Here is a 27812-nt window from a genome sequence, read left to right as displayed (position 1 = left end):
TAGAAGAGTCTACGACATGGTACAGTGAGTTTGAAGTTCAAGGGGCATACGTCCAAGTCTAGGCAGAGCATACCCTGCGTGGACCCCAACGAAACGACTTCTTTTCACTTTCTACCCCACTGGGCTGACGAGGGTCTCCCTCCTCGTAGCCACACTGCGGCATAACAGCCCTAATCCCCTCTCTCTTTCTGAGTCAGGTCAACACAACTTTAATTAAGGTTCCTTCCCTATGCCAGGCCCTGGGGACACTAAGACACATAGGGGGGTGCCTCTACCTTCGAGAACCCAGGGTCTAGCAAAGGGGACAGACACCAGTCTGTCAGGTCCCTGGGGAGGACTTATACATGGATTCCTGCTCTCACATGTGAGGGTACTCAGGGGGAGCCTGTAAGCTTGGTTCCTGGCAGAGCGCTTATCTGTGTGTCTGCCTGAGTGAGGGCAAATCCGTCTGATTTTGCCCTCTTGGCTTGCGCTTCTTCTTCCCCTTCTACCATGGAATCACCTCATCTTCCCTCACTGAGAATCAGGTACCTGGGCCCTCCCATGCTCAGACAGTCCCTTGTTCCCTTCAGCAAGAAAGAATGAAAAGCCTGAGGACAGCCAGTTTTAGTAAGGAGAAATTCATTCCTGCTAACACGTTAAATAGCCCTCTACCCTAAAGACTGGGCTCCTGAAGGAAAACCTACCTGAATGATTTAAAACTGTTTCTATGTTGGAGAAGAGGATTGGGATCAACAGGGAAATCAGAGGCGATGAGCTGTCCTCGCCTCCCCTGCCCGATCGGCTTTCAAGCCCTCCGAGCATGAAGAAAGCTGAATCATGGCTGCTCTCAAGCCAGACACACGGGTGACACAGAGGTGAGGACAAGCCACAGGACAGGAGGGCTGCAAATGTCTGGCTGAAGGCATAGAGATCAATCCCAGGGAACTAAGGGAACCCTGGCCCCAGAGAGAGACTAAGACCCAGGTCCCGCGCCTTTTCCAGGATGTACACGAGAGAAGAGGAGAAGGAGAAAGGAGTCTGAAGACAAGCACAGAGCTAATCTTAACACGGATTATAGCTGTAAAGGACTGGGCACATAAGGAAACTAAAAAATCGTGTTGGTTATGTCAACATACGTTATTCATAGTCATTCATGCCCACTCTCTTACCATTTGTACGCAATGGCCATGTTGTGCTAGAACAATGAGGGACTTCAACAAATGTGGTTCAGAGTAGTTCTAAGTTTTATTCAATTTAGGTGAGCAAATGATACATCCGGATGCCCGCCTTCACAATGTCAACCTCCCATTACACAGTCCTCTATTCTCAACTTTAACAGCTGAGCAATATCGTTGCTTTTAAGCTATTAGACAGAAAGAGGTTGGAGGAGGTAGAGATGAGTCCTTCTGTATTCAGTATTTCTCCTGATAACTTTTATTATCTGAACAATTGTTATACAGTGTGCCTGTTCCCTGTGCTTGGAATTCATGAATTCTTTTTTTTCACTCAGGTGTTTCATAATCATGATAAGTAAAAATGAGAAGTTCCCACCTTTTTTCCCCCCAACACATACACACATATATATAGGTAGGTGCCTTCCCAGTGATCTGGATTCAATCCTAACCTTAATAAATTATGTTGCCATGCCAGCTCAGTTTAGCGATCAATCAGTAAATTTTCTAAATTACCATCATACAGAGATTTGAGCTGGCTCGTCGTCAGAAGACCTACAACCAGTGAGGAACCACGGGGTTGGAAGAAGCAGGCAAAGGGTACCGGTTACTGAAGTGAAAGTGAGACTTCCTCTCTTCTGTTGCATTGGTTGCATTGGAGCAGTCTGATTCCCTACCTGGAAGGTTTCCCTTCTGTCTATTTTGGTGAAAGAGGGAAGAAGGCTTAGTGCACAATTGGACTTCTCTGGGTAAAAGGTAGGATCATAAATAAGAAATGCTTTTTTAAAAAAATATATAGTTGTAGAGCAATCTAGTGACAGCTGTTTAAAATTTCAATTTTTAATCAGGTAGCATTGAAGAATCTTATGTTCTTGAACAGTATATTATATACAACTCTGAATAACAGGTAGATGAGAGAGTAAATGCAAGGATCCGGCCATGGTCATTTTAAAATCTGATTACCTGGTAATACCTAGCGGACAAGTGGTCTCCAGAAAATCACTACTTCAGGGGAAAACACTACAAGCCTTTGGCAGAACCCCAGAGGGGTATATCCCTCATATAGCAGTCCATGTTTGGGACCGTGTAGGGAAAGACTTCCCAAATGTAAAACGAATTGTATACAAGAGCTATACACTGTGTTATCATTTAAATAAAATATGTCTTTAAATATGGAATTCTTGGAAAAACTCACTTCATTGTCCAAAATGCTGGAGACTACTTTGTTCTTTTAATCTAAGGTGAAAATCTTCATTATAGAACCTTCCAATCGGACGGGGCAAGAGGTTTTCATTTGTAGAGTATATTTCATAAAAACAGCTAGTGGCCAAGTCCCATCAGTGACAGCATCCTAAGGGAAGTGCTGTGACAGACGTACCTAGAAAGAGCATCAGTCCTTGCTGGCTTGCCTGCTCTCCCTGTCCCTGTGAGTCTTTGCAGGGAACAAATGAGTGTGGGCAGAGTCTCTGGGAGGCTAGAAAATCTTGCACTCGTTAATGGAGAAGAACCTCCTTCTGTTGCGTCTCCTGGCTTGGTTGACAGCAGTCCGGACAGCGCACTCGAACACCTGCTGAACCCCCCGGTTGCTGAGGGCTGAGCACTCCAGATAGCCCTTTGCTCTCACTTCCTGGGCCAGTTTTTTTCCATCTATGGCATTAATGCAGGAGGCCCTGTGAGGCCCCATCTCCCGCTGGTCTGTCTGGGTGGCCACTACCAGCACAGGGGTGCAGGGCAAGTTGCTCCTGATTTCGGCAATCCACTTGTTCTTGAGGTTCAAGAAAGAGTTATGGTTGGCCACAGAGTAGCACATCAGCACCACGTCGGCCTGCTGGTAGGACAGGGGGCGGATGCTTCGGAAGGCATCATTACCCGCTGTGTCCCAGAGGCCCAGGCTGATCTGGATGCCATCCATGAAGACGTCCACACCTGTGTTCTCATACACTGTGGGTTTGTAGGCCTCAGGGAAGGTCTCTGAAGTGAAGCGCACCAGGAGAGAGGTTTTCCCCACAGCTGAATCTCCCACCAACACACACTTGATGGAGCTCAGCATCTTCCCTGCCTGGAGTCCTAGTTACAAGTTCAGAACCCCAAGGGAAAGAGCCCTCAGTGGGCTGCTGAAGCAAAGGCCATTCAACACAGCGAATGAAATCCGGAGTGGGTAGGGAGGAGGGTTGTGTTCTCAGGACCTCGGACAGCAATTCTCCCCTTCCATCCGAGGGAGATGTGCGCTCTACATGGAAAACCTCTGAAGGCCAGTCTTCAACTGCAACCAGCTGCAACAGAAAGAAACAGGGGAGGGGAGGATTGAGTCTTTCTTCTTCTTCTTCATCTTTTTTTTTTTTTTTTTTTTTTTTTTAGAGAGAGAGAAAGCTCCTGCAAGTGGAGGAAGAGCGCGGAGAAGCAGAGGAAGAGAGAGAATGCCAAGGAGGAACCATGATCAGCCCAGAGCCTGATGCAGGGTCTAATCCCAGGACTCTGAGATCATGACCTTAACCAAAGTCACGAGTCGGTCGCTCAGCCAACTGAGCCACTCAGGAGCCCCTTTCCCTTTTTAAAGACGGGGCGCTTCCTCATTGGCATGCTAATTAAACACAGGGCTCCCCTCGGTGTAGCCCTCCAACCCACTGTCCAATCACTCTCTCCTTTGGTCAGGAAAGCTGTGCGCATACCCCAGCCCAGACACCCACAACTCCACCCAGCCAAGAAGCAGAAGCTGGTTTTTATCTCTAAATCAGCCCAGTGATTAAAAAAAAAAAAAAAAAAAACACCAGCAACTGCTCTGATATCAACATGAAAAAGACCTCAGTAGCAACCTGATGTGTGAATGCTCACTTTCAAACAGCTCTCTGTTGGCTTCTGGTCCACGAGGTGGGGGAAGGCGCCGACAGTAGCTTCAGTTTCTAATGGATCCCAGCCACTTTGGGAACTGTGACAAAGAGAAGCATAATGAGTGAGCATATAAGCATGTCCCGTAATGTATTGATTAATCAGCCAGTCCTCGGTTTATGTGGGAATTTGCACTAAGGTCAGAGAAAAGAAATCACCGGAACTCTAAAAATTGGCTGTGGTTTTTCTCTTGATGTTTCGCCAAAAACTGGCTACAGATGTAATATAAACGGCACTGTCCTTGGCATTTTCTGCCTCTGAAATCAAGCTCTATAACCGAGACGATGACCTCGGTTTGAGCACTTGCTTAAAAGCAACCCTACTCAGTGTGTGTCCTTAAATAGGGCTGGATAAATGACAGCAGCTGAATTTCCTGAGAGGGTCAAATAAATTCTCATTCACTGCTGGTGTGAGAGCTCCAGACGATGAGATCAGCCTTGAAGACAGTGTCCCGTCTGCCGAAGGATGTCATCGCAGGCTAACCCAGCCTCACACAAAGGAAAGGTCTTTCAGACCAAAATTCAGAATAAAGGTTATTAGGACAATCTGGGCGTATAGCCTCCCTGATTGGTGATATTCCGACTTCTCGCGTGTAAAGCAATGTATAGGTCTGCCTCGGAAAACAATTTTTTAAAAGATTTTTTAATTTATTTTAGAGGGGCGGTAGGTAGGGGCAGAGGGAGAAGGAGAGAATCCTCAAGCAGACCTCCCTCTGAGCAGGGAGCCTCATGCAGGGCTCGATTCCAGGACCCTGAGATCATCACCTGAGCCGAAACCAAGAGCTGGCTGCTTAATTGACTGAGCTACCCAGGCATCCCTCAAAACATAAATTTTAAAATAATATTTTAAGTTTAAAAATAGTTAATTTTTTTTAATTTTTAAAAATTTAAAATATTTTAAAAATTTTTAAATATTAAAAAAAAATACTTCTAAAAATGACTCTTCTAAATCCTGCCATTCGCTTCCAAGAAATCTTTATTCTTATCAACTTATAGTTTCTGTTTGTTTAATTTGAAATAATAGGCTTTGCAAATGAGTTAATCAAATACATAATTCGCACGAATTTCACAGATTCATTTTTTAATGACCCATGAGCTGGGTGGCTTTGGCTAAGTTACTTAACCTTGGGGAGCCCTGGTTTCTTCATGCAGTTATGTTAAGTATTCAGCATGTGGAGAGTCTGTCTTAGTACAGAACTTGGCGCATGGGACCTACAGGGAACCATCATGTTAGGTATTTCCACTACTGTTTATTTAAAATGCTAAATTTTAGGGACAGCTGTGTGGCTCAGTTGGTAAGCATCTGCCTTCGGCTCGGGTCCTGGTCCCAAGGTCCCGGGATCGAGCCCCGCATCGGGCTCCATGCTTGGTGGGAAGCCTGCTTCTCCCTCTCCCTCTCCCCTGCTTATGTTCCCTCTCTCGCTGTGTCTCTCTCTGTCAAATAAATAAATAAAATCTTTTAAAAAATAAATAAATGAAATGCTAAATTTTAAATAAAAATTTAACTGGTGGCTCAGTCAGTTAAGCATCAGACTCGATTTCAGCTCAGGTCATGATCTCAGGGTCCTGGAATAGAGCCCCGCAGGACTCCGTGCTCAGCAGGGAGTAAGGTTCTCTCTCTTGCTCTCCCTCTGTCCCTCCCCCCAACACTCTTGCACTCATGTGTGCACTCTCTCTCTCTAAAAAAATATAAAATAAAATGCCAAATATTGAATGTTGATGGCACTGGGGCTAGGATGTCAAGTGTTTGACTACACTCTGTCTTAAGACTCACAATGGGTCACTTTCATGCACCATGGTCCTAGATATCTATCTCTTCGTCACGAGACCTCTGAGCGAGGTCTCCTTGGGGGGTTCTGTCAGGTCTCTGATTTTAGCTCTTTAGATCTACACATGGCTTAAATATATGCGTTTGTGACCCCCTCATTATTTGGTCCAGAGCCAAGACATTTTAAGACATTTTTGAGTTTCAGTTTGATGCTAATGGAGCAGGACAGGAACTAGGGGAAAATGTGCATGTGTCAGACTTTTGGTTATTAAATAAAATCTTTCTAATAGATTGATTGAGCAAAGGCCAAATTTCCTGAGTAGGTACCTGTAACAAGAAGAATACCAACTTTAAAGCTGAGTGGATCTGGAACTGAATCCTGGCTCAAAACCAACCCCTTATGCGACAACCTTAGCAGAGTTTCTTATCCTCCCTAAGTCTGTTTCCTCCTCTGTAAATCAGTGTAATAACATCAACATCACCGGGTTGCTGAGACAATTAACTTATGTTTAGATGTATAAAGTCCCTAGCATAGTGCATAATGTAAACATACTATATGTACACAGTCAACACATAGCAAATATAGGTAAGTCCTACTTACATAAGTAAGTAGTCCTTATTATTAATGTCATTGTTAGATAATAGTCACTAAATGCAATGCTAAACAATGATTAATTGTAAGTGGGGAATTAGAAGTAGCCCTATAGAGCTCTCTCTGCCAAAGACTGCCTTGTAAATCTTACACTCAGCCATGATGACCAGAAAAGGGGGGATTTCTTCTTGTAGCATGAAAACAAAAATATAATGTGAACAAAGAAATTCCTATTTTGAGCCTTGTCACCTACCAAGCTTCCAAAAATCAATGACCTTCATTCCCAGCCAGCTCTAGCACTAAGAGTCACATCAGGTCAGCTCTCAGGGTCTTAGTTTCTCAAATTGAAAAGCAGTTAGATAATATTAACTTTCTCTGTGGTTCTATTAAAACTGAGACCAAAGGAGAAAACTTCATTACCTGCCTCAGTGAATACAAGAAGCTAAACCCCTGTATTATTCTGTAGCAGCAAAGACAGATGATATACCTTGCCTTGACACACGTAGCCTTCAGCAGATGGCTAAATATGGAGCTGGGAGGTGGGGGAAGGGCCTCCGGTCCAAGTTAGAGCACTACCCTATATAGACATGACAGATATCTCCAGCTGGCGTGTCACATGTACCCACAAAAAAAGCCGTTATGGGTCCCATCGTCAGGCTGGAAGCCTGATGGGCTTGCTTTCAGTGGAATTTCTCCTACAATGAGAAATTCTCCCTAAAAGGGACTGTCGGTGAAAAACAGATGCGGTTTTTCCGTGGTACTGCACAAATGGCTAACCAGCAGGAGGGCTCCCATTATATGTCTCTCAATGCAGAAAAGAGTTACTGAGAGTGAATTCAAGTGGAATCATGAGGGAGGCCACTAAAATGACCCTGTGAGGGCTTCAGTCACTTTGGAATCAATGCATCTTCAAACTCAGAAGCTCTCAGTTCTCAGTAACTTAAGTTCTGTCTCCCTTTATTCCTTTTTTCACTGTTTTCATGGAAAGTACACCTTCAATGGGGCCAGATGTGTTACACATAAAGAGAAGATGGGAGCGAGTCTTCATCCCCCCAAAGGCAACAGGGTAAGGCAGGAGCCTCCGTCCATTGCAGCAGGAGGACAGAGGCAGACAAGAGGGAGGGCATAGGGATGAGGCGCCCTCATCCATTTCATCTCCTGGAAAGCTGAGGGCTATCTAATAGGAAGTCTAGGATTCACTCTGGCCTCTGGTCCCATGCCAACTAACAGATCCCCATTCTTCCCTAATGATCTTTCTTTGGACATACTCTGTGCTTCTTTTATTTAAAGTATTTTTTTTTAAAGATTTTATTTATTTATTTGACAGAGAGAAATCACAAGTAGATGGAGAGGCAGGCAGAGAGAGAGAGAGAGAGAGAGAGAGAGAGAAGCAGGCTCCCTGCTGAGCAGAGAGCCTGATGCGGGACTTGATCCCAGGACCCTGAGATCATGACCTGAGCCGAAGGCAGTGGCTTAACCCACTGAGCCACCCAGGCGCCCTCTGTGCTTCTTTTATTTGCCTGCAAAGACCTTTCCCTTCACTCACTGCACCCCCCCCCAACTCCCACCCCTTCTTGAGAATGTTTTCTAATGACCTGAGCCACGGCTGGATCAGTCACCCAACTTGTGTTGTCATATTCTCTTCCCACAGACCCATCCTGTAGCCATCATCACGCCCTGATAGAATAGTTTGCCCTCTTGGGCTTATCTCTCCTTTATAAACCTGGAATAAGAATTGCCTCGCCTTCCTTGCAGGAAGTGCATAAGGATCAGGTAGCAATTATACCAACAAAGCAACAATTATGATCATTATTGACTAATTATTATTGCGAGTTCTAGGTTATCTGGCCTTTGATTGAGGTGGCCTATTTCCAAATGCTGATGGAATCCTAAGCTATCTTTCTCAAAAAATATGAACCAAGGATGGCCTCTCGATTACAGAGGATACATCTGAAAGGCATCCTCCTCAAATGGGCTTTGGGCAGAGGACCTGCACTAGCAGCAGCCAATTCATTCATTAAGAAATGGATTCTACCATGAATATAACACACTTAGATGATGAAGAAAACATCATGTACTTCAGTGACGTCATCTCCCAATAGAACCTTCCCTCAGTGACCCCCTCCACAGCCTAGCAGGGACACCACAGCGAGACCAGACCTTGCCCCACATGGATGAGCCCATGGAGTCTTCCCCATCTGGCAATGGGGTTGGGGGCTTCCTTTCCTTTCTTTTCTTTGGCTGGGGAGGGGGGCCAGTAAGGCCCAATTCAAAAACTCTTAAGCAACTTAATAGAGAAAAATGTCATTATCTCCAAATGTTATCACTCCAGGTTCTAATTAAGGTTCATTCTCTAATAAATATACACGTCTACAGATCTCAACATTTTCTCTGATTTTTAAAAAAATGTTGATTTTTAATAGTCTACACACTTGCCAGGTTTTAGCTAAATAACTTTCCATTGCTTCAACAATCCATAAGAGCCCAGCCGTTCTCCATGGTTAGCCAAGTCTTTGAGTTTGTACACCAGGATTTCTCCATCATTAGCAACTGTGCTATTTTACATATTAAAAATACCTATGCAAATATATATACATATACACATATGTATGTATATATATGTAAGTTACTTTTATATGGGATGATGATTTCTTGGGGGATATATTCACAAATGTGGCATTACTGGGTCCATGGTTGTTTTGGGACCTTTATTTACATTTTTCGGCATCTTTCAGGGTCTGTACCAAGTACTTTGTATTATTCATTAGTTGTTTTATTCATTTTAAAAAAACATTTGTTTAGCCCTTACTGTGTGGCGGGCGCCATAACATGTTCTGAGAGCATACTAGAAACACGTAGAGAAATCACTATTTCACAGCGGTAGAGACTGGAGGCTGTGGCGAGTCTTGCCTGCAGCCATACAGCCAGCAAATGGCAGAGGCAAAGTGAGCCCTACCCTGTCTGACTCCAAAGCTCCAGTAGCCCCGCATGTCCCCCTCGGCCTGTAACTCTCGCTGGCACTGGCCCCACATCTCAAATGCAACCACGCTTCCTATGCAGACCCAGTTTCAAGACACTTTAATTGGGGTTACTGCCTAGGCAGTTGCCATCTTTTCAAGTAGTATTTTATCTTGAGTTTCATCTTTTTTTTTTTTTAAAGATTTTATTTATTTATTTGACAGAGAGAGATCACAAGTAGGCAGAGAGGCAGACAGAGAGAGAGGAAGGGAAGCAGGCCCCCCGCTGAGCAGAGAGCCCGATGTGGGACTCGATCTCAGGACCCTGAGATTATGACCTGAGCCGAAGGCAGCGGCTTAACCCACTGAGCCACCCAGGCGCCCTTGAGTTTCATCTTAAGAGAGTTCATTTCACTAACTTTCAGCGCTGCTTTAGTAATTCCCCTTAACATGTTTCTCATTACTACAAATAATGATTAAATTCCCTCTTCAAAATCAAAGAAGGAAATTCATTCTTTTTTTTTTTTAAAGATTTTGTTTTTAAGTGTTTACTGCACCTAACGTGGGGCTCGAACATACAACCCTGAGATCAAGAATTGCATGCTCCACCAACGGAAACCGCCAGTTTCTTTTCATTTTTTAAAAATTTTTTATTCAAATTCAATTTAGTTAACATATACTGTATGATTAGTGTCAAGGGTAGAATTTAGTGGTTCATCAGTTGCATATAACACCCAGTGCTCATCACATCACACGTCCTCCATAATACCCATCACCCAATCCCCCCCCCAAGTTTATTTTATACAAAGATAATTTCTGTTTCAAATGGCTTTTGTTCTGAAACTTTGCTTGCAAGATGCTTGTTTGCAACTTTTATTTTATTTTCTATAAAGATTTTATTTATTTATTTTGAATTTTTTTTTAAGATTTTATTTATTTATTTGACAGACAGAGATCACAAGGGCAGAGAGGCAGGTAGAGGGAGAGGGGGAAACAGGCTCTCTGCTGAGCAGAGCACCCAATGCAGGGCTCCATCCTAGGATCCTGAGATTATGACCTGAGATGAAGGCAGAGGCTTAACCCACGGAGCCACCCAGCTTGACCCTATTTTACGTTTTTTCTTATATTCATTTAGCCAGCATATAGTACATCATTAGTTTTTGATGTAGTGTTCAAGGATTCATTAGTTGCTATAACAACTTTTAATATGTGTTCTCCAGAGTCAAGGTTCTAAACAATATTTACATTCCTAATTATAAACCCTATTTCATCCTGTCATAACGGAGTTAAAATGGAGCACCACCAAGGATTGAGAACTCCCATTATCTCAGTGCCCTGAGCCTCGAAGCCTCTGAGCCAGGAGCCCTGCTCCTCTAACCCATAGGTCAAACAGGGAGCATGGCACCATTCCTCTCCTCTGTTCCAGCCACCCTGCCCAGACTGGTCCCTTCCATTCCCAGGAGAACAATAATCAGATCATCACGAAGGGTCTAGAGTTCCCGTCTTGCTACAAGTAAGGAACAAGGCCAGTCAGCCAGCCAGCTGCCCAGAGCGCCATGAAGGAACTCCAGAACCTCATCTCAGAACTAAGGTGGCTGGCAAAATGTAGCTACCACAGTGTTTCCCAGAATAATAGAAGGCATATTCTGAAAAACTGCTTGGAGCTGGGCGTGCGGTCTATGCAAGCCATGCTCAAAGGTCATGTGCTCTCTGAACATCTTCTTAAGCAACATAAATTTCATTTACCAAAAGACTATTTTCTCAGTTGGGCACCCATGTTCAGGGCCAAGCTGAATTGTTCCAGGAAAGAGAGAGCAAAGAGGCACCGGTATCTAACCATTCTATGATAGAGCGTTGCTGTAAAACAAAGATTGTCAAACCACGGCTCACCCGCAGGCCACACCCACCATCTGTTTTTGTATGGCCATGAATTAAGCATGGTTTTTACATTTCCTCCTGATTGAAAAAAAACAAAAACAAAAGTTTATTTCACGACATGGGAAAATTACATGAAATTCAAATTGCCGTGCCCATTAATAACACTTTATTGGAACAAAGCCATGCTCTTTTGTTTAGTATTGGCTATGGCTGCTTTCTTGCTACAACGTGAAGTTGCAACAGAGGTCTTATCTTCACCAGAATAAAATATTTACTATTCTGTCCTTTACAGAAAAAGTTTGACAATCCCTGCTACAAAGAAAGCAGTTCAGAGTAAGAAAAGAGAGGACAGACTCTGGGCTCGGGCAAGCTTGGGCTGGGCTCCAACATCTGACACTTACTGTGTGGCCTGGGGCAGAGTACCTAACCTCTCTGAGCTTCAGTTCTGTTGTCAATAGAGGCAATATAGCCTAATGGTTAAGAATATGGATTCCGGGGTGCCTGGGTGGCTCAGTGGGTTAAGCCGCTGCCTTTGGCTCAGGTCATGATCTCAGGGTCCTGGGATCGAGGCCCACATCGGGCTCTCTGCTCAGCAGGGAGCCTGCTTCCTCCTCTCTCTCTCTGCCTGCCTCTCTGCCTGCTTGTGATCTCTCTCTCTGTCAAATAAATAAATAAAATCTTTAAAAAAAAAAAAAAGAATATGGATTCCGGAATTGTAGTGCCTTCTGACTCTATTAACTACTGGCTGTGTGACCTCCTGAAAGGTCTTTAACCCCTCTAAGCCTTTGTTTCTTCAAATTAAATAAACAACAATGATCATGCTTTCCTTGCAAAGGTTATGGTATGGAATTTAATGGGATAGTGAATGTAAAGTACATAAAATGTATGGGGCACAGAATGACGATTACAGAAGTATCTCCTTTTATTATTATTTACCTAGAGGGTGGATGTAAGATCATTATAAACTAGTTATAAGTTTGATAAAGAGCTACTGCTGTGAGGATGTTGATATGAAACCGTCCTCTAAACCGCAGGAAAGGGAGCAATTAATTCTCTGGTGATGAGGAAACTGCTACATTCAAAAGGTAACATTGGGTGCGCAGGATGAACAACATTTTGACAAACAAAGGAGGGAGGGAAACATGTGCAAAGGCCCAGCCGCATTAAAGTACAGGTTTGGGGGGGCGCCTGGGTGGCTCAGTCCTTAAGCGCGTCTGCCTTCCGCTGGGGTCATGATCTCAGGGTCCTGGGATCGAGCCCCACATTGGGCTCCATGCTCAGCGGGAAGACTGCTTCTCCCTCTCCCACTCCCCCTGCTTGTGTTCCCTCTCTTGCTGTCTGTCTCTCTCTCTCTCTCTCTGTCAAATAGATAGATAGATAGATAGATAGATAGATAGATAGATAGATAGATAAATGTATGTATGTATGTATGTACAGGTTTGGTTTGAGAAGTGCAAAGTGGTTCCGGGAGTCTGCAGCGGGGTTGCTGGGTGGCGAGAGAGAAGACAGCAGAGGGGATTGTGGGAAATGCGCCTGTATGGGTTTTCTTATAATCCAAAATGGCTTCCCGCCTGTCAGCATCGACAGTGTATACTATGAGCACCGCGGCCAACTCAAATCCCCGGGCCTTTTGCACGTAGACTCCTACAAGTCCGTTCTCTTTTTACTCAAATAGCTCCTATTCACTAAACGTTCTGAGCACCTACTACGTGCCGGGCATCGTGCCATAAAACGGAGCAGAGTCCAGGTTCAAGGAGACACAGCCCCCGCCCTCAGGACACTTAACATCCAAAAGCAACACAAACCATCAATCTCAACCATGTCTGAAGAAGGAACAAGCAAAGCGCTAACGAAGGAAAAAAGTGCTGCTTGCAGTGGGCAGGAACCAAGAAAGGCTTTGTAGAGCGCGGGGTATTGTTGAGAAGCACAGAGAGGAAAGGGAAAGAGAAACTTGGGGCCGGTGAAACCAGGCTGGCAAGCAGCTCCGCGGGGCTGGCGGGGAGAGTCCAGAGTGGGAGACCAGGCGGGGCTCCAGCAAGTTCATTCCTGTGGTATGTGCGGAGGGGTCACAAGGGGGAAAGCCCAGAGGGGTGCGTCTGGGGGCTCCTGGAGTAATACAGAGGTGGGAACAAGGAGGCCTTTATCTGGAGTGCGCGGGACAGGGCTACAAAGGAGGAGACGGACCCAGCAACATCCCTCAAGTAGAACTAACACCCAGCCCTTCCGTGGGGCCCCAGTGGCCTGGGAGGAAGCCATTGGCAAACAGGAAACGCTGATGGAGACCAGGCCGAGTTTGGTGTTTCAGATTGGGCTGCCTACTTGATGAGCCGGAAATGTTTCCAGAGGGCCGTGGAGGGCCTGTGGCCACAGCACAAGGGATTAGAATGGGAGGGAAGGGAAGAAGTGGTGGCAGAAGGATAGTTCTTATACTTCCACGAACTTTGACGTGAAATCTTTAGTTAGACACATGCTCGGTCTACATTGTTTATAACGGGGAGGGAATTATGTAAGAACTGGTGGTTCTTGGATAAATTCATTAGTTTATTCTTCTGATCAATATCCTTTTAAAGTTACAGTGTACAAGGATGTTAACTGACCAGGGGCAAGTCTCGCCAAGCTGCATGGGGGCAAAAGCAGGTTTCAAAGGGATAGGTACAGTATGATTCCACAGGATTGAAAAAGCCCAGAGCACTACATACCAACAGTAACCTGGATTGTCTACAGTCCTACGATTGTAGGTGATTCTCATTTTTTGCTCCTTGTTTACATGCTCTTTAAAATATTTCTGTGCATGCACTGAGCCATTTTTAAGTGCTTTGTATGTGTTGTCGTTGTGTTAAAATATATTTAGAGAGAGAGAGCTCAGGGGGCAAAGGGGCAGAGGAAGAGGGAGAGAGAATCTCAGGAAGGCTCTCCACTGAGCACAGAGCCCAACATGGCGCTCCGTCTCATGACCCTGAGATCATGACCTGAGTCAAAATCAGATGTTCAACGGACTGAGCTACCCAGGTGTCATTTTGTTTTTTTAAGTTTGCATGGAAAGGAGAGAAAAGGTTGATCTGGGTTCCTTTGGGGCTATAGAGAATTTCTATGAATTGCCAACAGTGTCCAAAGACAAAACTTTTCTTGATCTAGACAGCTGAAATTGTTTAAAATTCCTAGAAGCGCTCTCTCTAGCTTCTGGTTCCTTTGCGGAGTGAAGACAAGCAAAACTGAGTAATTCGCCCTCTTCCCATAAATGTCTCAAGCTCATCTCTCTTCTTGCTCATGAGAGTTTTTTAAGTCTTTTTTTCTGTTTTTTAGATATTCAAGAGAGTTTGCATATGGGCTGGATATTAGATGACATTAAGAAACTGTTGTCAATTTTGTTAGGCAATAATCATATTGGGTCATACATATTGTTTTAATTCCTGACAGGAGAATTGAATATGTTGCCTGGGATTTTAGATTATTCCAGAGAAGACAGCAAAAACAAGAAGTAAGGATAATAACAAAAGAAAAGTGGGAAAATGTTGAGAACTGCTGCTGTCATGTTGAGTAACAGTTCCATGGGGGGTATATTAGTCTGTTCTCTCTGCTTTTTGCAGGTTCAAAATTCTTTTATGATGAAAGTTTTAAAAGGTATGGGTCTTTGGTTTTCTATAGCATTTTGGGCAAGCTGTGGTTTTTATTCTCATCTTTAGTTATACAGAAAATGCAAAAAGGGATTACTAAAAGATAAGTATAGTTCATGCTACGATGATTTTTCAAGTATTTGAAAAAATGCTGGTGTATGGAATAAGTGACATAGGGCAGACAGTTCAATGGCTTGGAGCCTACCTCCTTTTGGGTTGGATCTGGGGAAAGAAAAGTCATGGTTCTGGGTTAGGATTCCCAGCCAAGTCATAAAAAGAGAAACATGAGCTTCAAGTACAATCTTTACCTGCATCTCAACAGGACATCATCTGTCCTGGGAAAGTAAGGGAAACTTCTAGAAAATACTCCAGTCAAAGGATACTCGAAGGTACTTTGAGATTATCTGAGCACTTTACCAGTATAATTACATTCACTGACTTCCCTTCTCCCTTTTTGCCCCAATTCTGCAGAATTAGCTTTTTGCAAAAGAGCAAAAAAAAGTCATAATGAAAATAGAAAGAAAGAAAGAAGAAACTCAAGAGTGAAACTGTATTCAACAAAACCAGATCCCAAATCAAAGCAACTCTGAGAATAAGGGAGACGTTCCGCCCTAGGGGTCTTTTTTGTCTGCAAAGGTGAGGGGGCAATGGGAAGTTTGCTTTAGGATTTTATGTTTTCCCCTCTGACCTGAAGTAGCCCCCTACCTAATGATGTTTACTTACTGTGAAACTGTATCTGCCCGACATCAGCGTAGACCTCCATCAAGCCCAGCTCCCAGTTCTAAAGCACCATCACACCCCAGGGTTTCCCCAGCCCCCCATGCCCATACCACCACCACCAACACTCAACACACATACCCAAGCATGGGTGGTGAACAGCAGTTCCCCTTTTTTTTTTTTTTTAAGGATTTATTTATTTATTTGAGAGAGAGAGAGTGCCTGCAAGTGGGGAGAGGAGCAGACAGAGAGGGGGAAGCTGACTCTCCACTGAGCAAGGATCCTACACAGGGCAGGGCTCAATCTCACAACCCTGAGATCATGACCTGAGCCAAAATCAAGAGACGGACTCTCAGTGACTGAGCCACCCAGGCGCCCCAGCAGTTCCCTTTTTCTTTGCTGATCCAATCAGACTAGAGATGCCACCCCCCCACGTTGGTTGACTTCTTGTTTTCTCTGGATCGTTTTTTATATATCCTTTTTTTTTTTTCAGATTATGAAAGTAGTATATGCACGTTCTACAACATTTCAAAATACCAAATGATCTAAAGGAGAAAGCTAACTGCCACCTTAAACAAAAAGCTGTAAGATATTAGTGTACCTTTCCCTGTTTCTTTTTTTCAGTACATCTTTTTTTTTTCCTGAAACTAATACCATATTTTATATGTAGTTTGATTTCTTGCTTTTTTTAACACCTACATCATTAATATTTCCTGTATCATTAAGATTCTTCAAACATAGTTTTAATAACTACATAATGTTTTATTATGTGAGTGTAACATTATTTATTTAATCAATTATTTGAATTGTTTCTGATTTTTACTGTAATAACAGTGGGTAAACATTCTAAAAATAAATTTGTATAAACATACAATTATTTCTTTAGTATAAATAGATCTGAGCGCAATTACTGGAACAAAAAAGATATAAAATTAGACCAACTTCTACTTCATAAGCTGTGTATGAGAGTATTTACTTTATCACACTATCAGCAGTCACTGGGTTTAGTATTTGCCAATTTGATTTGTTCTCATTTGCATTTCATTGATGACTGATGAAAATTAACATTCTCTCATCTGTTTCCTAACCAGCTATATTTTTCTTCTGTAAGTCATCTGTTTTATCAACCTCTCTAGCATTATTTCTTCATTTCTTAAAATTTCTTTAAAGATTAAAATACTAATCCTTTTTGTTTAAATAAATGTGTCATAAACTTTTAAAAATATATTTTTTGCCCATGTATTCTGGGAATTCCCCCAAATTCCAGGTACTCCCCCACCATTGAGCAACCACTAAACAAAATGTAAAATAGCTTGTTCCCTGATGGGTAAAGAAACTTAGCACTTATATTTGATGCCCTGAAAGGTCATCTAGTTCAACCTACTCATTTCCCCCATGAGGAAGCCAAGGCTCAGAACAGTGGTTTAGCTACTGGGAGCTGACTTGAGGCCCAGAAACTGGATCAGCTGAGTCAGCACTCTTTCCATCTACCCAGGAGTTTTTCAAATATCTATGATATCTACATTCTACATCCCATATTTAATTTCCTTAATATTTTAAATGCAAAATGCATAGAGATAACTTAAAGATAGATGTTCCGAACTGGTGACTTTTTACTCAACGTTTTGAGCTCCCAGTTTTAATATAAAAATAATTTTCAAACAGATGTTTCCTTTCTCATAACTTCCTTTGCGATAGATCCTGTCTCTTTAGGGGCAATCCTTAAGCTTTTCAACATCCTCTAGAATTAGGATAAACTCTTACCGTACAAATTGCTCAGATTATCAAAGAAGTCAAGGTAGTCTGTTCTGGATATATAACCAAGGACACAGAATGAAGTGAGAGGATGTAGTTTCAGGTTCAACAGAAGAAATGGCAAATTTTTGATTGTTTGCAGAGGGGTGAGACTGTGGAGTCAGGGTCTCAGATTCTCATGCCCATCACTGATTAGCAGTATAACCTTAACAGGGGTTAAGAGTTAGGAACCAGCATTTTCTCATATAACCAGAACAACAAAATGTGGGTAATGATGCATAGTTCGTAGGATTTTTAAGGCAATGAAAAAGAATCTATCTTCCATGCTTAGTACGGTGTCTGACCCTTTGTAGAAAAGCATACAAATAAACACTCACTGTGGTACTTACTAAGCCAGATGCTGTTTGATGTGTTTTATGAAAATTAGCCCATCAATCATTAAATGATAGTATATGGTCAATACCACTGCTGTCATATTTTACAGCTGGGGAAACTAAGGCACAGAGAAATAAAGGAACTTTCCCAAGATGACAAGCTAGTCAGGAGAGCTGCAGGGGTTTGAACCCAGCAGTCTGGCCTCTGAGCCCATTCATAGTGCTGTGTCGACCTCCCCTCCTACTGTCTCATGTAGGGGAAGCCTCTCTAGCTTTGCAACTTTGATGAAACAAAGCAATCTGCTATGATCTGAATATTCTGTCCCCTTGAAATCCATACATTGAAATCTAACCCCCAAAGCAACGGTTTTAGGAAGTAGGGACTTTGAGGGTAATAGGTCATGAGGGTGGGGCCTTCACAAGTGAGATTCGTGCCCTTACAAAAGAGACCCCGGAGAGCTCCCTCACCCCTTCCACCATGTAGGACACAATGAGGAGGCACCATCTGTGAGCCAGGAAGCCGGACCTCCCCAGACACCTGCTACCACCAGGATCTTAGACTTTCCAGAAATGAGAGAAATAAAATACGATGGTATATCATTACAGCCAATTAAACAGATGAAGATAAAGATGGGCGAGGAAGAGGAATTGTTGGAAAGACATTTTTCAGCAGGTAGGTGACTTCTGTCTTAGGACATTCATGATTTCTAACAATATTTGAAAGTTTTCTCCCTGAAGCAGGCACTCTCGCCCTTGGGACATGTGCCAAAGAGTGACATCTTTGTAGAGGGCAACATGCCAGAATCCAGTGCCTACTTCCTGTATGTGACACCTGGCGCTAGGTGCTTGGTAACCGCTCCAGTCTGCCTGACAACATTAGTTTCAGTAATCAGGGGTTAAGAGTTAGGAACCAGCATTTTCTCAACCCATTGTTTAGCTTTAAAACACATAACAATGCAAAGAAAAACATGTTGCAATTTTCAAATTATTCAAATGTTGCAAAAGGTCTCATGTAAGAACTAATACTTGGATTCATTGATCAAAAACATTATACTCTGCTGCACTGCTTTAAACTTCAACACAAAACTCTGAGAGGCCACATCAAATGACACAACTGAAGCAAATCAAGTGCTGTTTCATAGTCTCCATGATCATGGGCGATTGTTCTTTATTTCTAAGCTACTATTTAAACTCAGGAATACAGAGTTCTTACCTTTGGTATGCCCCCCTCCCCAACTAGCTTTCAAAACTGTAAATACATCTACCTTTCCACCTGGCAATTCCAATTCTTTAAATACATTATCCTGCTGTACTTACACCCATAGTCGAGATATATATGCAAGAACTTGCATTGCTGCATTATCCATAACAGCAAGACAAGAACTGGGAATAACTGCACAGTCCATCAAAAGACAGTGGTTAAAGTAATTCTGCCATATCCATGCAGCGCAATCCAATACAACATTGAAAAGAATTCGGTCAGCCCCTATGTAAGATGGCCCAAGAAGGAGTGTACTTCCTAAGAAGGATGCCCATGATATATTAGCAACTGAAAAAAAATGAGCAGTTGAACAATTTGGTCAAGGGTCCCATTGATGCTGGAGAATAAAGATACAAGCTTGTTCTAGGGCTCCTGAATACCCAGAAGGCTCAGAAGGGCCTTGGTCTGGGCAGAGACAAGGTTCTGTGTCTTATGCACATCCCTCTGTAGATAAAGCTGTCATGGGGAGACCACAGCTATTCCCTCAATGTCTAAAAGAAAGAGGAACAGAAAGGAATAACCTAAGAACACACATTTGTACAGCTTTTCCTAAGGGGTTGAAATCCCCTCTTGGAATACAGATGTCTGTACTTTTATATGGATTATATTGCAGACAAAATACATACTAGTAAGGACAATATCTCCCTCGATGCTCAAGTTCTCATCAAGGACTTATAGACACTGGGAGAAAAAAGCCTATAATGACCCTGAACCTGTCAGGATACTCCAGAACAAAATTCTTTTCGTTTTTAACTGTTTAATTCATCATGTATGCATATAAAATGTTCTGTTAACAGTAAGTTCTAAATTCATAGACGTCTGAAAAAAATGACAGGCTATCTGCCTTTAACTGGCTTTAAACTAAGCTATTTTAAAAGAGCCTATTGGGGACAAAGATAATAAAGAAAATGTTAATATAGTTTAGAAGAGGCCTCGAGGTTTTTTAAAATAACCATTTTTCTTACTTAGTTAATAATGTCTCTGGCCCTCACTTTTTTTTCCTCTATAGGAGAAATGACTTCATGGAGAGGTAATGGGATAGCCATGCGAAAATAGAAAGCTATGACTCCGCTTCATCATAATAAGGTTCCATAAAGCTGGGACCTTAGAGAATAAAATCCTAAATTAGAGAGAAAAGAAACAACTTTCTGCATACCAATGACCTCGTGCTCAGCTTCAGCCCCCAGAAAAATTAAAATTTAAGTGGACAAGTGCTGTAGTAAATGTAAATTCCAAATGCCAAGAGAACACTGAGGACAGAGCGCTTACATCCTCTGGGGTGCTGGGGGTGGAGAGAGTGGAGAGGAGTGACATTTGAAATGGTCTTGAAGGAGGCCAAGAAAATAGGATTGGAAGACCGCAACCACACAGAGGAAGTGGCCAGTGCCCAGGTACACGAGTGGGAAAGGTCTGCGCATTTGAAACAGACAGGGCTGGCTTTTGTGGCCGAAGTACAGCAGGGGAGGAGGGGTGAGGTGGGAAAGGAACACTGGGGCCAATTTACTCCATGTTAGATATAAAATGACCTCCATCCAGCCATCTCTCTCATTACCTTTCTCACTGTCCCCAGGTCCCTGGCCGTAGCATTCCCCCCAAACTCCGTCTGCGTTTCCTGCTTCGATAACCTTAAGCATCCTGTTCTCGTGTCCAGAAATATGATCTTTCCTGCTCTGACTTTTCCTGGCAAAATTCTGCCTGACCAAGAGGCCAGCTCAAATGCCATGTCCCCATGAGGCCTTTGAGAAACTTCCAGGAAGCATTAGTTTTACCCTTCATTTGAGCTCACATGTCATCTTGAAATGTGTATATATTTACTTTTTTTAAAAATAGCTAATAATGAATACTGTTATGCTGGAAATAAAAAAAAAATAAAAAATAAATTAAATATCAATAAATAAATAAATAAATAAATAAATAATAAAAATATTAAAAAAAATAAAATAAAACAAATAGTAATTCTATCCAAAAAAAAAAAAAAATAGCTAATACATACCGATAGTAAGATTCAAGGAGTACAAGAGTGGGTTGCCTGGGTGGCTCTGTCAACTCTTGATTTCAGCTCAGGTCATGATCTCAGTGTCGTGAGATCAAACCCAGCGTCAGGGTCTGCACTGGGCGTGGAGTCTGCTTTTCCCTCTCCTCCTGCTCACACCCTCTCTCAGTCTCTCTCTATCAAATAAATAAATAAATTTCTTTTAAAAATAAAACAAAGAGTATAAGAGTGAAAAATATGTCTTCCTCTTATGCCTGCCATCCATGGTTCCCGGCCATTTTCCTGGAGGCAACCAATGTATTAAGTTCCTCATGGCATTTTTCCGAAGCTATTACATTACGATAGGTATTCACCTGTGTACATGAATGAGCATGTATTTGTAATTATCCTATACACAGACATTCTTTTTTTAATAGGCAAATTATAGCCTGCTATATTCCCTGCTGCTTTTCTTACCTGATAATATATCATGAAACTTTTTCCTTATCAATAGATTTTTGAGTTGCCTCACTCCAAATTCCTTTAGTAGAGGACTAAGGAGTTCCTTCTCAGTTATGGATAAATCTGAGAATATAAGACTAAATATAAATGGAGACTCGGTGTGGTACCTTAGGCTTTTTCTCACTGTATTGTAGGGAAAGGCAGTTTACAGGGTACAGAGCCCCGGACTATGAGTCAGACTCAAATCCTGGCTCTACCACCAATTGCAGGACCTTGCTCACAGCAGTTGGCTTCTCCAGACTTCAGGTGCCTCATCTGTAAAATTAAGCACTGAACTCCAAGGGGCCTCTCCAGTACTGATAATTCATGTTTCTACAAAAACACTGATAACACACATGACTTTGAGAGCAGATGTTAACAGAGAAGAAAGTATGGAGCATAGCTCAAAGTTCCTGCCATGATAATATTTCCCTACTCCCAGGATTTCCTTTTTGTCTTTCCTTGCTTGTCCTTCCCCTTCTACCCTCCAAACTTGACTCAGAGGCATGCATGTTGAAAAGGCCTGAGCAAGGGCACATCAGCCAAGCTAAGCATAAAGGGCCCCAGGCCTCTGATTTCAGGACTGTGTTCAGCACTAGCTGTCTTAGATTGCCACAAAATACAAACAAAATTTGGACCTCTTTTCCTCGAAACATGTCCCAGTACAATGGGGAGTTCACTGGCCTAATAATCTGTAACAGAGAGAACTTATAAAATGAGTGCCTAAGAGAGTTTTCTGAGACTGATAGGAGAAAACACCCAGCCCATTTACAGACCTCAGAAGCAGAGCAACTATGTGGCCAAGGGCCCAAAGGTGATTATCAGGGAGGCCCTGGAAGTTCTCTGAGTTATCCTTGGGGCTTTCCTGAACAAAACAAAAACACATCACTCTCCCTCCCAAATGTCCACATCAAGGGCAAAAGTTCTCAAGTCTTTTAAGAACATTCCCCACAACAACCTTAAAACTACAAATTGAGGATCAGATATCCACAGAGGAGCAATTAGTACAGGTCCTGGAGCAGGGAGAGAGATGCTGGAAATCCATCGGCTCTTGGCAAGGGCCTTGGAGCTCTCTTTACATTATCCACAGCTCCTACCTGGACTTCGATGTTCACCTTTGATGCCAACTCTCGTACCTTCACACAGCTGTCATCAGTGTGTTTGAACCACAAGGCATAATCCCGAATCTTTTTCTAGCAGCATGGACTTTCAGAAAACACACTCCCTGTGAATTGACTTGCCCTTTCTGTTCATTTTTGCCCTCATTTGTCTCTACTCTTTAAATATATGACAATTTGCCACACAGGATAACTTGTCAAAGGGGAAAGGGGGCACATCTTCTTATTGTTGAATTCCTTACTAGTTTTTTTTTTTTTTAAGATTTTATTTATTTGACAGAGAGAGACATAGCAAGAAAGAGAAGACAAGAAGGGAGAGCAGGAGAGGGAGAAGCAGGCTTCCCTCCAAAGAGGGAGCCTGATGTGGAGGTCGATCCCAGGACCCTAGGATCATGACCTGAGCAGAAGACAGATGCTTAACCAACTGTGCCACCCAGGCACCCCAAATTCCTTATTAGTTTAGAAAAATACTTAATAATCTGGAAAATGGCATATGACAACATTGTTACATTAAACAAAAAAAGCAACTTCAAAACACTATTTGCAACATGACCCTGATTTTTCAATAAAAATAGAAAGAGGGTAAGTAACTATATCAAGATGTTAACAATATTGTTATTGGTACAATTATAGATTTTTTTCTTTTGTGTGCTTATCCACAGTTTCCAAATTTCCTTTATAAGCATATACTGCCTCTGTAATCAAAAAAGAAAGAAAAGTGCAAAAAATAGCTCATGATCGTGTGTAAAAGAAAATATAAATGTGTCCTACCACTCCTTCCTGGGGAGAAGTAGCATTTGTTAGTATCCCTGGATAGTTAACTTTTTTTTTTCTCTCTTTTTTTTTTTTAATTTTTTTAATTTTTTATTTTTTATAAACATATATTTTTATCCCCAGGGGTACAGGTCTGTGAATCACCAGGTTTACACACTTCACAGCACTCACCATAGCACATACCCTCCCCAATGTCCATAACCCCACCCCCTTCTCCCAAACCCCCTCCCCACCCCATCCCCCCACAACCCTCAGTTTGTTTTGTGAGATTAAGAGTCACTTATGGTTTGTCTCCCTCCCAATCCCATCTTGTTTCATTTATTCTTCTCCTACCCCCTTAACCCCCCATGTTGCATCTTCACTTCCTCATATCAGGGAGATCATATGATAGTTGTCTTTCTCCAATTGACTTATTTTGCTAAGCATGATACCCTCTTGTTCCATCCACATCGTCGCAAATAGCCATTTTCTTTCTGATCAATATCTCTTCATATAAATTCAGCTTCTTTGGAGATGATTCTCTAGTCACCTTAATGTACTAGGGGATGCTGGTCTTGTCTTAGTGGTGCAAACCCACCTGAAATTACTTTCAAAAGACAATAATTAAGACTCTGAAAAGAGCCATTCTGAACATTACCATTGGCCAACCTTCTTAAATCCACAATCCCAAAGTGAACTGAAATGCCCCAGGTGATAATCCCCTAATCACATGAAAAGTCTGTTATCCTATCTTCTCTCTTTAATGATATTCTCCTGACTGAATTCCAGTGTCACTGTTAATACATGCACAGAACTGAGTATTCTAGACTCCCTATTTTGAAGAAGGACTATAGTTCAGAAGCATCAGGTAGGACCCCACAGCACCCTTCTTGATTTGGGAGAATCAAGAAACCCAGTTCTGGGGAATCTTTCCCACAGGAAGATGGCAAAGAAAGTAGCTTCCTAATCTACCAGGAGCGGCTGTCATCCCTACTGGTAAGAATCCCCTGCAAGAAAGTCTTGAACCTCAAGGTTTCCAACCAGCTGGCACAGGAGGCATCCAGCATGTTTCCTTCAGGGAACAGTCTTACCCAAATGTACCCATCTATATGGGGTGACATCAAGGGTGATGAGAATTTTCTTCTTATTGAACATTTCTCCCACCATTGGAGCAGCTCTTTCTCCAGAGGCTTGGTGCTTTGCTTTGCTTTGCTTTGCTTTGCTTTTTAAGATTAATTCAGAGAAAGAGAGAGAGAGAGAGATATGCACATAGGGAGAAGGGAAAGGGCAGACAGAAAGAATATCAAGCAGAATTCCCCAGTGATCGGGAAGCCTGATATGGGGCTTGATCCCATAACCCTGAGATCATGACCGGAGCCAAAATCAAGACTTGGACATTTAACCAACTGAGCCACCCAGGCATTCCTAGAGGTTTAGTGCTTTTTTCAAATGTGAGTCTCCTTGAAAGGTAAAGGCCTTGTTACCATTGCTACATTTATATGAATGTGCTTCCTGTCATTATTTCCTCAAAGTCCGTTTTGATCGGATGAGGAGGAAGTTTTACAAAACACAAAATGTATATAAAAAGAGTTGGGACACGGGAAGATATATATTATTGGGCATCAATCCCATTCTCCAGGCCATTCCCAACTAAGTCTGGACCCCTCCTAAGTCAGATTAGCCCTGGTGGCCTGCCAGTTCTTCGTATTGTCTGTGGATGGATAATTTGAAATGTCACTGATCTGAATTCTCAGTAATATCATTCATGTATTTATTTTTCCAATACATACTACACTCCAGCTGTGTGCTGGGTACCATACTAGATGGTACACAGGGGAAAATGTAAGCTGAAGGATTCCAATCCATCCCAAAGTCAAGTGTCCAGCATCTGGACAAGAGTCACCTGGACTCACAATCCTGATCATAACCAAGGTGTTAAGGAGGCATTAGCCCCGAGAGGTATCATTATTCACAATTTACCAATAAAGCGATCAAAGTGCAAGGAGGGCAAAGTCAGTGATCCCCATATTTGATCATCATCACGATTACCCTAAGAGGCTTTTTTCAATGTTTTCTGTCTTGGGGACATTTGCACTCAGTAGGTCTGGGAAGAACCAGAGAAATGATTTGTAATGAATTACATGACACAGAAGCAGTCAGATTGGAGAAACACTGCTCCACAGCCCAGCTCAGCTTCCCCAGACACCTGGCTTCTCATCTGACCTTACGGTCTAGAAAGGAAGGGTTATCATGTTATTCTCCCCATATTACATGTGAATCAGCTTCAACACACAAAAAGCAATTAACCCAAAAGTCAAGATAAAATGAAATCTCTCTCCTTTTTCTTCCTTTTTCATCTACTCTAAACAAATAATAGAACCATCAGAACTGATCACCTTATACACAATCATTTGTAACATCCCTGTTTGCAAAACCTCTTTCGGTTTTGCCATCTGCAGAAGAGCAATCGAGCAACTTGTTCTGAGCCTAAGAAAATTACCCCAACACATCAACCAGGGTCTCTCTTCATCCGTTCATTTTGTCACTAAAAATAAGAAATATCAAAGATACTTAAGAGACATAACACCTACATAATGGATGGACTCTGTGTGGATATCAAATTAAATAAGCCAATAGTGAGAAGATATTTTTGAGACAGTCAGTGAAATATGATTATAGGATGGGTATTTGAAAATTCGAAAGGATCACGGCTGATTTTATTGGGTGGGATAATGACAGCATGGTAGTGTAAGAAACATTCTTGGTTTTAGAGATGTAGAGCATGGAGGGCAAAATGACATGATGTCTGGGGTTTACTTCAAACTACTTCAGCAAAAGGAAAAAAGAGGATGAAACAAATACCGCAGTATCTTGATAATTGCTGAATTTGGGGGATTGGCATGGGGACTGTTAGATATATTTAATTTTTTTTAAGATTTTATTTATTTATTTGAGAGAGCAGACACAAGCAGAGGCAGCAGCAGAGAGAGGGGGAGAAGCAGACTCCCCGCTGAGCAGGGAGCCCAACACGGGGCTCCAACCAAGACCCCAAGATCATGACCGGAGGCAGATGCTTAACCAACTGAGCCACCCAGGTGCCCCAGATGTATTTGAATTTTTATAATAAAACAACTTTTTTTTTTTTTCAGAGATAGAGATCACAAGTAGGCAGAGAGGCAGGCAGAGACAGAGGGGGAAGCAGGCTCCCTGCTGAGCAGAGGGCCCGATGCGGGGCTCGATCCCAGGACACTGAGATCATGACCTGAGCCGAAGGCAGCGGCTTAATCCACTGAGCCACCCAGGCACCCCAATAATAAAACAACTTTTTAAAAAGACCAACACTCTCACTTCCCCAAGGTGCCATTTTTCCCTTGCAAAGGCAAAGCCTCCCTGACTTTTAAAAATCTTGGCAAGAAACATAACTATGTACCAGATACTCCCTGCACATCTATTCTTTTCTCATTTGTTCCCCAAATAGGTGTGGTTTGTTGGTCTGGTGTTTGTTTGTTTGTTTGTTTTTAACTTTAACTGATGGTCATGGAATATAACTTATCCTAAAAAGGTCTTTATCTGTCATTCAAAATCTAACTGGCATTCCGGTCTTTTTTGTTTGCCAGATTGGCAACCCTAGACAAGGAGAAAAAGCTTCAAACATGATCAGAATATCTGGGTTCGATTTCATCTCTGCCACTTGGCCTTGTAAGGAGAAGCAAGCTGCTCACTGTCTTGAAGTGTTTCTTTCATCATCCATAACACAAGAGGGTTTTGTTCCGGCTCAAAATGCTATGAAATGTGACTACAGCTCTTATGCCCATTCCTCAGATAGAATACCGTTTTTAAAAGTACACCTCTTTTCAAGGGAATATCGAGAGGGAAATTCAGTGAAGCAAAAACACATTCCCCCCCACCCCCCGCAAAAAAAAAAAAAACAAGCTGCCAAGCCAAACTATCCACAGCACCATTCATTCAGTGCCTACAGGGGATCAGTTCCTGAAGCCAAGCGCATTCATGTATGACCTCGTTTTATCCTCACAACAATCCCACATGGGAAATCATATTAGCCCCATTTCATAGATATGATGACTGAGGTCCAGAGAAATTAAAGAACTTGTGTCTGGTTAACTTCAAAGCCCTGAGCTTTACCCCACATTTCCACACCTCTGATTCTCTGGAAAGGGAAGGCAGAGCTCCTCAATAGACCGTTAGAGATTTTTCCCTTGCAAATGCATCCTGAGGATGCCAGATGCGTTCATGTTGAAACACAAATACAGTGGGGTTTGGAACTGGGGAAAACAGAATCACCAAGTACTCGTTGGCTTTCATTTTATTTATTGTTATTTATCCATCATATCTATCATTTAACCAAGTCTGACTGACTGTTTCCGGGATAGGCAGCACACCACCAGGGATTGTAGGGGCTGCTTTTGTTTTTGAATTTAGCCTATTGTGGAGACTAGATACAGATGCCTGAGTCGGGCCACAAGACTTTACCTACACTGGGTTATCTAATGAG

At 42.5% G+C, this 27812-nt stretch overlaps 1 protein-coding gene and 1 long non-coding RNA gene across 9 annotated transcripts in view; one reads left to right on the top strand and one right to left on the bottom strand.

Moving 5' to 3' along the window:
• Nucleotides 1-1208: 1208 nt before the first annotated feature.
• RHOH (ras homolog family member H) overlaps nt 1209-27812 on the bottom strand; it is a 41104-nt gene continuing 14500 nt past the window's right edge. For 2 of the 5 annotated variants that reach the window (XM_032334137.1, XM_032334136.1), the window contains 2 exons: nt 3968-4080; nt 1209-3427 (listed from right to left, as the gene is read on the bottom strand). In XM_032334137.1, the coding sequence (XP_032190028.1) occupies nt 2629-3204 (576 nt within the window). In that variant the 5' untranslated portion in view covers nt 3205-3427; nt 3968-4080 and the 3' untranslated portion in view covers nt 1209-2628. Of the gene's footprint in view, nt 3428-3967; nt 4081-20948; nt 21037-27812 lie in introns of those variants that run through there. The other 3 variants (XR_004283418.1, XM_032334138.1, XM_032334139.1) reach the window with 3 other exon arrangements.
• Nucleotides 13132-27228, top strand: LOC116585011. 4 transcript variants are annotated; one of them, XR_004283422.1, is made up of 7 exons: nt 13133-13285; nt 13805-13968; nt 15320-15484; nt 16059-16149; nt 18301-18367; nt 19965-20346; nt 26917-27228. It is a non-coding gene; the product is annotated as an uncharacterized LOC116585011 (long non-coding RNA). The 4 variants fall into 4 exon arrangements; XR_004283421.1 differs by lacking the exon at nt 26917-27228 and adding an exon at nt 20526-20540 and having other exon boundaries at nt 13134-13285; XR_004283420.1 differs by lacking the exon at nt 26917-27228 and having other exon boundaries at nt 13132-13285; nt 18179-18367; nt 19965-20003.

This window comes from Mustela erminea, chromosome 2 (genome assembly GCF_009829155.1).
Source record: "Mustela erminea isolate mMusErm1 chromosome 2, mMusErm1.Pri, whole genome shotgun sequence".
NCBI classification, from domain to species: Eukaryota; Metazoa; Chordata; class Mammalia; order Carnivora; family Mustelidae; genus Mustela; species Mustela erminea.
This window is presented reverse-complemented; position numbering and strand designations above follow the sequence as displayed.